Source organism: Sturnus vulgaris, chromosome 8 (assembly GCF_052056855.1).
Source record: "Sturnus vulgaris isolate bStuVul1 chromosome 8, bStuVul1.hap1, whole genome shotgun sequence".
Taxonomy (NCBI): Eukaryota; Metazoa; Chordata; class Aves; order Passeriformes; family Sturnidae; genus Sturnus; species Sturnus vulgaris.
In genome coordinates, this window is record NC_142250.1 from 11,819,526 (window position 1) to 11,832,495 (window position 12,970).

General features: G+C 37.8%; 1 protein-coding gene across 2 annotated transcripts in view; it reads left to right on the plus strand.

The window, feature by feature from the left end:
• OGDHL (oxoglutarate dehydrogenase L) overlaps positions 1-12,970 on the plus strand; it is a 47,490-nt gene that overhangs the window by 17,076 nt on the left and 17,444 nt on the right. For both annotated transcript variants that reach the window (XM_088168843.1, XM_088168842.1), the window contains exons 5-15: positions 669-784; positions 2,485-2,639; positions 5,261-5,407; positions 5,992-6,082; positions 6,581-6,760; positions 7,128-7,256; positions 7,626-7,805; positions 8,083-8,235; positions 9,587-9,689; positions 10,298-10,426; positions 12,392-12,542. In XM_088168843.1, coding sequence (XP_088024969.1) covers positions 669-784; positions 2,485-2,639; positions 5,261-5,407; positions 5,992-6,082; positions 6,581-6,760; positions 7,128-7,256; positions 7,626-7,805; positions 8,083-8,235; positions 9,587-9,689; positions 10,298-10,426; positions 12,392-12,542 — 1,534 coding nt within the window. The remainder of the gene's footprint in view (positions 1-668; positions 785-2,484; positions 2,640-5,260; positions 5,408-5,991; positions 6,083-6,580; positions 6,761-7,127; positions 7,257-7,625; positions 7,806-8,082; positions 8,236-9,586; positions 9,690-10,297; positions 10,427-12,391; positions 12,543-12,970) is intronic.

Genomic DNA, 12,970 nt, shown 5'->3' on the forward strand with positions numbered 1-12,970 from the left:
TGTCCAAATGAAGATGGGTCAATGTGGTAAAACAAGTTTTAGATGGTGGGGGTGTGGAAATCTGTGTATTTTATAAGGTGTCACTGCCTGGGAGCTAGAGCTGTACAGGTCATTACATGGCTATTTCAAACTAATTTCCCTAAAAAGAGAAAGAGTGTGAATAGAAACACCTTGAAAGTATTGAGTGCTTGTACGGCATTTTATTGAACTTGTTGTGCATTCTCTTGGTCTGTCTAGTAATGTAAAATTCTTCCAGCCAGCTGATTCTGTCAGTGAGAAGCGATTCTTTTTGTGTTTGTTGTTCATGATAGAGTTGGTTATTTTATTAAACAGTGAGCTGCAAGAAGTAGTGTGGAAAATTGATGATGTGTATCTTAATATGGTAAAAGATAAAAAGGCTTGGATGATTCTAATTTCAATTATTTCATCTGAGCATTTAAGATAGAATCAAATAATGACTATTTAATTCAAACACTCTTTTAAAAATCCAGACTAAAGCCCATTTTACTAATGGATACCTTCAAAATATTCACACTTTCAATTTCTGATCTGGTACCTTCTTTTTTAATGGTGCTTTATTAAAAATAATTGCCATGGCTTGAAAAACAATGCTGGTTTCCTTTTTGTCTCCCGTTCTACTTTGCAAATCAATGACCTATCTATTGTAGGGTTTTATGGTTTGCATGAATCAGATTTGGACAAAGTCTTTCAGCTGCCAACAACCACCTTCATCGGAGGAAATGAGAACAGTCTTTCTTTGCGAGAGATCATCAAACGCCTGGAGGTCAGTGGGACGTGTTTTCAATTGCAATTGTTTTCATTCAGACCAAAGTGAACATTTCCAGGTGTCAGTCACAAAACTCCCTTATCATCTGCCAGTTATTAATAGAGCATGTAAAGGACTCCAGCAACATTGAAAATAACCTTTGAACTATTTCTAGAGGTAGCAGCACCACTGGTGTAATTAGCTGGATGTTGGAAATACGTAGATTAAGGATGAGTAGAAAAGAGGTGAATATGGTAGAATATTAATGCCAGCCCTCATTCTGGAAAGCATTGATATTGTTTAAAAGGAGTAGAGCCTTTAGAAATTGTCTTTTAAGTGTTGTACCACAGATAAAACAGCTATGCACACAGTGCTCAGGACATTCAGGGATTGTTTTCAGATCCCCAGCTCTAGTGAGACCTTTACTTGAGGAACAATATGAAGTCTGGGTACCAAATTCATGAAAGCCCAGCTGTAGCTTATAGACAGTGATAGTCCTTGTTTTCCATCCCCTGTCTTTTTTCTAGAGTTACAGTATCTGACAGGTGACATGGTTTATGCCGTAGGAAGTCATCAAAGCTAAAATAATTCAAAGAAAAACTAATTTGAAGGAATAAATATCATTAGAGGTGTACTCCAAATAGCAAAGCAGCAAGTAGGAATGGTAATGAATTTGTAGACTGCTGAGTGAGTCATTGTTGGATATTCCCAGTTGCTTGACTTTTATGTTGGCTTAGCTGAGGCATGGCAAATTGTTAAACCACATTATCTTTGTTGTGCATTTGAGCTCTATATTTGGTTGGGGGTTTTTTTTGTTTGTTTGTTTTTGCACTTCTAGCTTATCTGTGTAGCAATAATCCTTAAAATTGTAATGTGCAAATAAAAGGACAAAATCAATTGCAAAATCTGAAAGCCTTAAGGAACTGATTTATATGAAGGAGAGATAATAACCTTCTGCTTTCCTCTTCTCTAGAGCTTTGGATTTATTTTTTTTCTTAATAGAGGTTAACATTCAACTCCTTAAAGGCAGTAGAGAGCACACACTATGTTGAGAGTAGTTTTGTGTCAAAACTCACAGCAGGTCTTACTTCTGTTGACTTGTGTTTTGGACATATTTTTTCTAATTAAATACTCTTTTTAAGGTAAGAAAACAAATCTAATCAATTAACAAGGAGATAAAATTTCTGCTGTGTCTTTGCATTTCTCCCTGTCCTTTCTCTGCTCTCAGCTGCTTGGGGTTTTTTTCTCATTTCCAAGTTTCTGAAACTTGACAGTTATCAGATAAATTGCATTAGACTTCATAGCTGTCTTCTCACTGTCTTTATTTCTTGGTTTAAGGTGACATTTAAAAAAAGATATGATAAGACACAAATTTTGATTAATTAATTGATCTAAAGAAGAGTGTACTATGCCTATAAGAACAGCACTGAGATAGGTGAAATATGCCAATGGCTGTAAGGCAGGTTTATTGGCCTACTTTGAGTGTAGCACCAGGTGAGAATCTTCCAGTTTAAAATTTTTGAAATGTTCCTTTGTACAAAACTAGATGCAATAAAACAATTTATTCATTTGTAGAATTACTTTGGGGGAGATATTGTGTAAGAGGAAGACAAGGTAGCTTTCAGGAGAACAACAGACAATATAATTTTAAAAATATACTAGTTTCTTTGTGGCCCACTAGCTCCTAAAGCTTCTCTGCTGGTGTTTTCACTTGCTAGCATACATACTGCCAACACATTGGCCTGGAGTACATGTTCATCAACGATGTGGAGCAGTGCCAGTGGATCCGTCAGAAGTTTGAGACGCCGGGAGTGATGAAGTTCACGAACGAGGATAAAAGGACTTTGCTGGCACGGCTGGTGCGCTCCATGAGGTACCCTGGGCTGGGCTGGGCTGGGCTGGGCTGGGCTGGGCTGGGACACTGCTCTGTGGCTGCTGCCTGGGAGCTGCTGACATGGGGGAAACAGTTCCACTGAAATCTGGAGTACGGGTGGGTGTGGTTAACCTGCTGCCATAGCAAAGGGAAGTGTGCTGTGGGGAATCTGTCAGGGTCTGTGAAGTGACTTAGTAGTCTATTATCATAACAGGCCTTTAGTGGCATGCCTGGCAATGTTTTCATTGGCTTGAGGAGGTAAACTAGGAAGAAGTTGTTTCCACACAGTAGTAATATATATTTGTGTTAGAAATCTGTCGCCTGTTTCAGAAAATAAGTGTCAGAACAATGTTGGTGTGTGATTTCATGTCCTGTTTCTGCCCTTTTCATTTTGAGATGGGCCAAGATGTGTTGTGCACAGCCTGCCAGCAGCAGTTTTAGTATCTACAATAAAAGAAAGCATATAGCTTATTGACTGCTCCCATTGTGGCTATCTGTGTGGAAATACTATGATTCCAGAGATCAAATTATCCTCTTACCCCAGAACAAGCTTCTCGGACACAAGATTTATTTCAGTCCCTATAATCTGAAACAGTGTGTACATCCTTTGTTAAATACAAGAGTCAGAGACTTGTAAAGGCACACTTTTTAGTTAAGATTCTATATTCAAAGACCTAAAAATTATGTGCTCATTGGAGGTGTCAAAAGATATTTTTGCCAGGTGTTTTTGTTTGCCAGTGTTATAATGTCTCATTAAAAGGTTTATTTAAACAGAAACAAAAATGACACTTAATGGTCAAGGGAATGTTGCACTTGGGCAAGTTTGTTTAACAGGCCCTCAGTAAGAACCATCTCCATTTATCCTAAGACAAGAATCTGTGCTTTTATTCCTGCCTAAGCGGTAGAAAGATCTGGGGTTTCTAGTGGCATGAAGGAGTCTAATGTTCATCTTCTGCCAAATTAATTGTCTGCTGAAGGGAGAATAAAAAATGTTTTACAAAAATTTCTATCCAGCTATCTTTAGAATGCTTTTTATTTTATTGTTTGGAAATGACCTAGGAAAAAAGTCTGGTTTTGTGGAAAACTGGTTGTCCTCTTGAGATGTGTGGCTCTCTAAAGCAGATTTTCATTGTTTTGCTCATGACTGTTTTTAAAAATGTTCATTCCAAGAACTACAGAGTTGAGGTACTTGAAACTGAAATTTAAATTAGATTTCTCATCCCTTGTGGTTTTCACTGATAGGTTATTAACACAGGGTAATTTTAAACTCCTTCTCATGTAAAATACTCATTGTATGTTTCTGAGCTACTTGGTAATGCATTAGTAAACAGGTTAGAGCATGATGTGGAGCCTGATCTGGGCAGGGTCCCTTCTGAGAGCAGCCAGCTTCCACCAGATGTTTTCTTCATTGGGTACTGAAAGCATGCAGTGGCAGAGGCTGGGGCTCTGTGACTCCCAGTGGCATGTGGGGGGCTGGCAAGGTGGGACTGAAATACTGTTGCTCTGCACACTTAGTGGCAGTTTGCCTCAAGTAATGAACTTGCTGCTTGTCCAGTGCGGGCTTAATTTGCTGCTGCAAAGAGGGAAAAATCAGTGTGTGCTCTGCTTTCCTTTGCCCTGTGGGACCTGCTGTTCACATGGCACACCCACCACTTTCCCTTTATATAAAAACTGGCATAGCCCCACAGACTTCCCTGAGGAATTCTGGCACAATAGCTCACTTGAGGGTCTGGCTTGTTGCTTAGATGGCTGGATTGTAAGGTGTTGATGGGTGAGCTAGGAGAGACTTTTGGCAACAATTCTTATCACTGCCTTTAGGACTTCAGTCTAAAGAGGTAAATGTCAGGATTTAGGTGAGGAATAAACTGAGTATTAGTGGATTATGGCAGTGTTATGAGGCGAGGCACTGCACAGATGATGTAACCAATACAGTTATTTTCAGGAAGATGTATTTTCTTTGCCTTTCCTATCTCCAAGCTTTACAATGTATAGTCCTTTCAATGTTTGTTAAAAGGTACTTTTTAACCACTCACATTGCCTCTGGCCCAAATGCATTAAAGAATGAAAGAGCTTAGAGCTGTCAGGGATTGACATAATTCTACTGCTGAAGCAGGGGCAAGGATATCAGTGTCCTGCTTCTTGGTCTGTTCCTAAGTGTTACATCACACAGTCTGAGGAGCCTTGCTATTGAATGAGACCTGTGCAATAGCTGTGCTTCCTACTCTGTGGTTTTTTACAAGTATTCGGAAATACAGATTCTCTGTTATATTTTCTTCAGTTCATAGAAGATTTTTTGCCATCACTCTGCCTTCCCAGTGGTCCGATTTGTGTACATGAGAACAGAATTTAACTTGGGAAGTTCATTTTTTCTGAGGTGGGGACTCTTAATTGTTTCAAAGTCCTAGTAAATAGTATGCAGATGGGGAAGAAAGAAGACTGAATTCTCTCCTGTGTTCCCCTCCTTATGTGTGTCTTAATTCCAGTGGTGTGTAGCTGGTATTCACAGATGTTTTAAAACAGTTTAATGTAACTTTATTTGCTATAAAATGGTAAACAATAAGTATTTGTTTTATTACCTTAGTACAAATAATTTCTCTTGTTTTTTTGTTTCTTTTTGGCAGATTTGAAGACTTCCTTGCTCGCAAGTGGTCTTCTGAAAAGAGATTTGGTTTGGAAGGATGTGAAGTAATGATTCCTGCACTTAAGACCATCATTGATAAATCCAGTGAAATGGGAATTGAATATGTTATAATGGGAATGCCTCATAGGTAATGCCAATGGAAACATCCCAACAAATGGGCTTACTGTGTTGGGACAAGTTCTGGGTTCTAGAATTTTATTGAAAAAGTTGATATTTGAGAAGCTGAGGTAGGAAGAGTCAGTCATAACAAGTAATGGGAACACAGAACTGTAGCAAATGCCAGTCAGTAGGAGGCTACAGTCTTCAAAAGTAAATGGTAGAGAAACTCTCCTCAGTGTGCTTTGAAGCTTCAAGCAAATGTGACAGTAGCCATGGTTACTCTGCCATTGCATAGAGTCTCTAGAACTGGAAAAGCTTGGTGAGGTAACTTTCAATTTACTTTTGCAGTAACTAATTTATAATGTGATTATTTAAAGGCTGCTAGATAGCTACAAAATTCACTTGGATGAAAAGCTGTTCTGAAATGTCTGAGGGAATGCATTGGAGGAACTTTGTAATGGCAAGAAGGGTTGAATCAAGGGTTTCAGGCTCAAAAGTTTGAAGAGAACATTTGCAAATTTCTAACAGGGTGGTTTGCAGATTTTTGTAAGTTTCACACTGTTGACTCTGTTAGTACCATTTTTGAGACAACTATGTTTGGAATTTTCTTAGAGGTCGGCTGAATGTATTGGCTAATGTAATCCGAAAAGAGCTGGAACAGATCTTCTGTCAGTTTGATCCCAAACTTGAAGCAGCTGATGAGGTAAGATGCTTTTTCATTAGATCTGTATAGAGAGGTCAACATTCAAGATATTTTTCAGTTGTTTTGGTCATGGTTACTATGAAAACAGCATTATCAACTGCAACACCTTCTTTTCTAGTTTGAGGAACACGATTTGGTGAAATTTCTTAACAACTTTAAAAATTATATTATACTTCTATCATGCAGAAGGTCTCTCAGGAGTGACTGTAGATAAATAAGTTCCATTTGATAGAGTTCATAACTTCTAAGCATCTCTTTTTGTTTTATATGAATGAACAGAGTATTAATATGCTGTAAATAACGTTTGATGACAACAGTAAGATAATAAAATAAGAACAGTGTCCCAGTTTAAAATTATGATGTCAAACCCATAGTGCACACTGATGTTCAGGAAACCAGATGCATTTTTCAGGCTGAAGCATGAATTTTAGGCCTAGTCAATCAAATGGAGCAGGTCTGAATGACATTCCTGAATTGTGATTACGTCTTTCTTGTTAGGGGTCTGGGGATGTAAAATACCACCTGGGAATGTACCACGAGAGGATCAACCGAAAAACAAACAAGAAAATCACTCTGTCCCTTATGGCTAACCCTTCTCATTTGGAAGCAGTTGATCCTGTTGTACAAGGCAAAACAAAAGCTGAACAGTTTTATCGAGGAGATACAGCAGGGAAAAAGGTAAAGATTGTTTAATATAGTAGCTTTTAATGGTAATTTTTCATGATATTTCCAATAAAAATAGTTTGCCAGTAGTTTCATATTGCAGGATCTTCCTCTTTTCCTCCACTGTGAAAGGGAAATTTTACCAGTAGAACTACTAGGTAAGGTTTCTGACGTGAGACCTCAAGGGTAACTTCAGGAAGTAGGCTTAAAGCTTCATTTCCTTTGCAAACTGAGAAAAGACAGCAGAATACTGAGAAATTAATGGTTTATTATAAAATTACTGTTTTATATTATAAGCACTACAGAAATATAGAGCCAGGAAATCCTGTGGTTTCCCTTTCTAATATATGTATGTATATGTGTATACACTTCTCCCTCTTAGGTTATGTCCATATTATTACATGGGGATGCTGCCTTTGCAGGACAAGGAGTGGTTTATGAGACATTTCATCTTAGTGACCTCCCATCCTACACCACAAATGGAACTATTCATGTAGTGGTCAACAACCAGGTAACATGTACAGCCTTTTCTGATCAACTTCTCTCCTGAATATTTGCCCATCTATCTCTTTTTATTGTTTGTTATTAACTGGGTTCCTTGCCCCCTCTGGTTATTAGAATGGTTGAGATGTTTCTGAAAATGATCCTAGTATCTAGCAACTCTTGAGCAGATAATATTTTATCACCTACGTGTATTCCATTCAATTTGTAATACTTAATTGGATTAGGCTTGCTTTGGTTTTTAAGGGAGCAAAAAGAAGCTAGCTATCCAAAATGAAAAACTTCTGCTGTTGCTGTGTGAATAGCTATTAAATGCAAACTTGAAAATAGAGTAGAGGGAGGTGCCAAAATTATTGTAACAGAAGTCTCAAATTTTTAGATTGGCTTCACCACAGACCCCCGTATGGCCCGTTCATCTCCATATCCCACGGATGTTGCTCGGGTGGTCAATGCTCCCATTTTCCACGTGAATGCTGATGACCCTGAAGCAGTGATGTACGTGTGCAGCGTAGCCGCTGAGTGGCGAAACACTTTCAATAAGGATGTGGTTGTTGACTTGGTGAGTCTTGGTTTTCTTAAGTTTTCATTCCATGCATTATGTACTACTCTTTATTCTTTTTGCAGCTTAGAAGGTCCAGTCAAGAAACATATTTGATTTTAAAGGCCTTTAGTTTTCTCATTTAAAAAAACCCAAGCAACTAACAGGCCCACAAGAAGCCGTGAATGTTTTTTATACAATAAACCTCTTAAAGTCTCTGTAAAACTATGAAATGGAAAAATTCCATTTTCCATTTTTCATTTTTCCTTATCAACAGAAGCAATCTTTTTCTTTGTAGGTTTGTTACCGAAGGAGAGGGCACAATGAAATGGATGAGCCCATGTTCACCCAGCCTCTGATGTACAAGCAGATCCATAAGCAGGTGCCAGTGCTGAAGAAATACGCTGACAAACTGATTGCAGATGGGACTGTGACACTGCAGGAGTTTGAGGTACCCACCAGCAGAGTTAGAGGGAATCTAAGGAGTTGTAAGGTGAAAGACCCAATTGTCATTGTATGCTGCCTGCTTGAAAACTTCCTTACTGTGATACTGACAGTCTTTACCTGTTGACAATTTGTGATTCAATTTGGCTTGGATTTTCATGTAAAGTACTATTGTTGCAACAAAAGGACTGGAAGTGCTCTGAAGTAATTAATATATATTGCACATAAAAAATTGCTTCACTTCTGAGGGAGAAGGTGATTCAATGAGAACACTGGAAAATAGAGGCATTTGTCAGCTGTTCTTCATCTCTAGAGCCTTGATTCAGCAGCAAGACAGTATTTGAATGCTCCTGTTGATAGCTTCATATTGATACCTTTGGCAGGCTTGTGTCCAGAAATGATGAAATAGAATCAATTTAATCTTTTCGTTTTCTTGCACGAATTCATTCCAAGTTCAGAGATCATTTGAAGTATTCCAGAAAGATGAAGTGTAGAGTCTGGTGTCTGTATTAATCTGGTTAGATCATTACCTTAATTTTTTGAGAATGGGTGTTTAGAGTGCAGACAAAACCTTCTGACAAGCCTTAAAACCTTCAAGGACCTTCTGAGAAGGTGTAGTGACATGATATTGCAGATCAAGAAATAAGCAGTTTGGGTAGGTGTATTCTGTTGTCTGTAAGAAGGATCACAGCTCATGCAGAAATAGCTTTCCTGAATCATTTATTGAATGAGTATGCAGTAGAGGCACAATGGGATTTGGTGACTGGATCTAGGATCTTGGATGAATGTTTGGCTGTACGGACTGAGCCCAACATTGCTGTTAATTCCTTTAAAGATTAGCTGAGTGTAATTCTGGATTGAGACATAGATATTGCAGGGGCATTCTACCTCTACAGAATATGGCATTCAGTCTGTTGCCATTGAGAGGTGTTGCTGGCAGATTCTTTGCTAGACTCTCCCAGACAAACTGAATTTTCGGAAACTTCTTTTCTAAACTTTAGTGGCTTTCGTAGCCAGGAGTCTGAGAGCTGGATGATTTTGATCTAAAAGTATGACTGTAAATTATATTTGATACTTCAGTTTTGTCTCATTCTAGAGCAATACTTGCAGCTTCAACTCTTGGTACACTCCTCTGTAACACCTGTCCAACCAACTAAATTATTTATTTAGAGTAATGTAGAGTATGTTTCTAGAAGGCAATTTGATCCTAGATAAAATAAATTTTATTTATTTGCATTATGGTAACTACATTTTCTCATGGAGTTAAATAGCTTGTTTTATTGTGCTGAATGAGAAGTGTCTACTCTCAGATATGAGGATGTTATGTTTATCCATTTTGAAACCTTTTTGTTCTACAGGAAGAAATTGCAAAGTATGATAGAATATGTGAAGAAGCATATACTAGATCTAAGGATAAGAAGATCCTTCATATCAAGCACTGGCTGGATTCACCTTGGCCTGGTAAGGAGTGCCTTTCACTTATCCTAGCATTACCTAAATGTGCTTTTATTTTGAGTCCAAAATCTAGAATTTAAATAGATTTTATCAGACAGTGTTCCTTTAAAATGGAATATGTGACCTTTGATTTGCCTCTGTTAATAGTAAATATAGCATTCTGCCAGTTCAACTTAAAATAAATGCTTTTGTTAAAAAATGTGCAAAGTAAACTGTGACTTTGAAAAAGACATTTTCCAGTTTAGCAGAGAAGTAGTTTTCCTGTACTGTTAACTGTCTGTGTTGTCAGGAAGAAGGAGTATCTCATGTTATTTATTAATTTATTTATTTTTTATTTGAGGGATTGAGGTGCCATATGCCTTTTGTTGGCTGCCTCTGCCCACATAGTTGGACTTCAGAGGGAGTGAAAGCAGAAACAAAATAGAGCATTGTGTGCCTGTAAGATCAGCTTCTGTTGTCAGGCAGACAACCAAAATTATTGTTTCCCAGCAAAAGAGGAAGAACTAGGCTTAGTCTACTGCTTAGAATGTGACTTGAGTTGTTGAATAAATTGTAAGTAATACAAATATCTCCTAAGCAGTCCTTGGACATCTTCCCAAATCTTTTCCTTGCAGGTTTCTTTAACGCGGATGGAGAACCCAAGAGCATGTCCTGTCCTCCCACGGGCATTTCGGAGGAGCTGCTGACTCACATTGGCAATGTCGCTAGTTCAGTGCCAGTTGAAGACTTCAAAATACACTCAGGTCAGCTGAAGGCTTTGTGTCTTGCTCCACTTCTGTATTTCTGTACAGAAGTTATTCTTTGGCCATTTCTCAAAGAGGAAAATACCTGTGACTTTTTTCACTTTGACTCTTCCACTCTATGGGTGAGGAGAATGTGACATTTAAGTTCTTGCTGCTTGTTCTCAGCATAATAATCTTTCAGTATCACATCATTTCCATTTCATATCTCATTAAAATAGATTTTCCTCTGAGGGAGATAAAAGTCTCTTTGCAACTTTAAGTTAATAACTCCTTTCATTCTTTGAGTCCTTGCATTTTTTTCCAAAAAGTCTTAGCTTTTGTTCTGAAAAGAGTCAGTCCTCACTTTGGCATCTATTACAGTAAGTGCTGTCTCACTGGGGAGCTCCAACACTGTGTCAGAGCTCTGAGACAGTTTTATTTTCTGGGCAGGTGGAAATCTAGCAACTATTGGGAGCAATAACCTGCTCATTCCATGGGGAAACATGGAGACCCTTTGTGTAGGGATCTTTTTAATTTTGTTGACTTGTAGGGTACATGCTAAGAATAAGGACTAAAGAACTTTTTTCTCTTTAAACTCTCTGAAGAGAGAAAGCTAATCCTCTGTAGAGTCATCCATCAAGGAATACAGTTTGTCTTCTGTAAATATTCTATATGCTTGTGTTCCTTTGGGAAATGAAGTACAAGTAATGATGGTAGGGTATTCCAAGTTATTAATTGCAGGCTTGTTGAGCAGATACAATTAATGGATAGATTTAACTCTTCTACACATTTGTGCACTTTGTTGTGACACTGATAAATTAAAAATGATAGTTGCCAATAAAATTTAGTATTAGACATTCTAATTAAAAAGGTAAATTGGTCTCTTGTTAGTAAGTTGATTAACTATTGACACTAGAGAACACTTGCCAGTGTATAAGGTAGATTTATGGTTCAAAACAATTATGGTATGCTAGATTCTTTTATGCAATTTAAAAGGCCGTGAGAGAATTTGTGGAAAAATAGAAGGGGAAAGAAATAGAAATTTGAAGTACTTTGTCCTTTCAGTAGAATGAAACAGCTTAATATCATAGTCTTGCAACAAACAATGGGAAGATAATTTTTTAAAACAATTGTTTAGTATATTCTAAAGGGAAAATTTAAAGTGTTTTTTTTAACCTAAAATGAGGCAATTTCCATGAGAGTTTTATATGGAAAGAAAATGGGGTGTTTTTCTGTAAAACTGTAAAAAGTAAGGAAAGGGATATATGGGAAAACATATGGGACAGCTTACCAAAATCATCAGTGCAGATGTGAAAATAAGATGCTGTCAATTGACAGTGAATACAGGACACTTGTGGCCTCAAAGCTGGAAGCACCTGTGTGCAGCTGTCAAGTTCTGTTCCCACTGAAAGTTAGTGTTGTAATTTGTGTTTTGGCTCAGGAGGTTATCAAATCTTACTGAATAGTCAGCTACTGGTTACCAACTGAAAATCCATTGGCAGCTGCTACAGTTTTTTCTATTTATATGATATTCATAGTATTGCTCAATCCTGTTTTGCTGTATAACATCTCCAGAAGTGCAATAAGACAAATGCCAAGGAAAAATGAGAAAAGGAAGGAAGACAAAAATTCAGAAACCAAATTGCTATTTTCAGTGTCTTATTAAACAGTACTTGGTGTTAGAGATGTGAAAATAAATCTTGAGGAAGAAGAATTTCACCATGAGTCATTTTAATTGTGCTCAGTAGTTTCTGACACAGTCAACCCTACTTCTTCAAAAACAAGGTATGAACATTACACAAATGTTTGCTCAGGAAGCTAGATGTTTTATTTTGCCAGCAGTTCAGTTCTAGAAAAACAGTTTGTAGACCTGATTTGGTATTTGTATTTAGCTTCACCAATGAGGGAGGAGAATGATGAGTGTAAAGTGAACAGAGAATTTCTCTGAAATAGATCCATTCATTTCTGATCTTCGTTCCTATGTAGGACTCTCTCGGATTTTGAAAGCTCGCTCGGAAATGACCCAGAACAGGCTGGTTGACTGGGCCTTGGCAGAATACATGGCTTTTGGCTCTGTTCTCAAAGAAGGGATCCATGTCCGACTAAGTGGGCAGGATGTGGAGAGAGGTACTTTCAGGTCAGTGCTGAGATAACTGTTAAATGTTGTTAAAACTGTGTAAGTCCCACACTTAAAGAAATAACTTGGCATTTGTTGAAAAAATATGGTCTTCTGCAGGGAAGGGAAGTTGGTGCTCTTTCTTCAGCATTAATCTGAATGTTATAGGTTCTAGTAGTCAGTAAGAACCAAATTTCCTGTGTATATGTCAGCAGCATTTTAAAGTATATTTAAGCCAGAACAAACATTTTAGACACTTTATACCTTCTCTTGCTGACAAGCAGAAATGGTATCTTTCCCTCTGCTTTCTAACAGAAAATACAGTTGCATTCCAGCTAATTGCTGGGAAGTAAGAGAGGATACTTGCTGCAGCAGATCCTGAGTCTTTTAAATACCATTCCTGTGGTGGCTGCTTGGAACTGGTGTACCCTGTGAACAAACATGTTGCC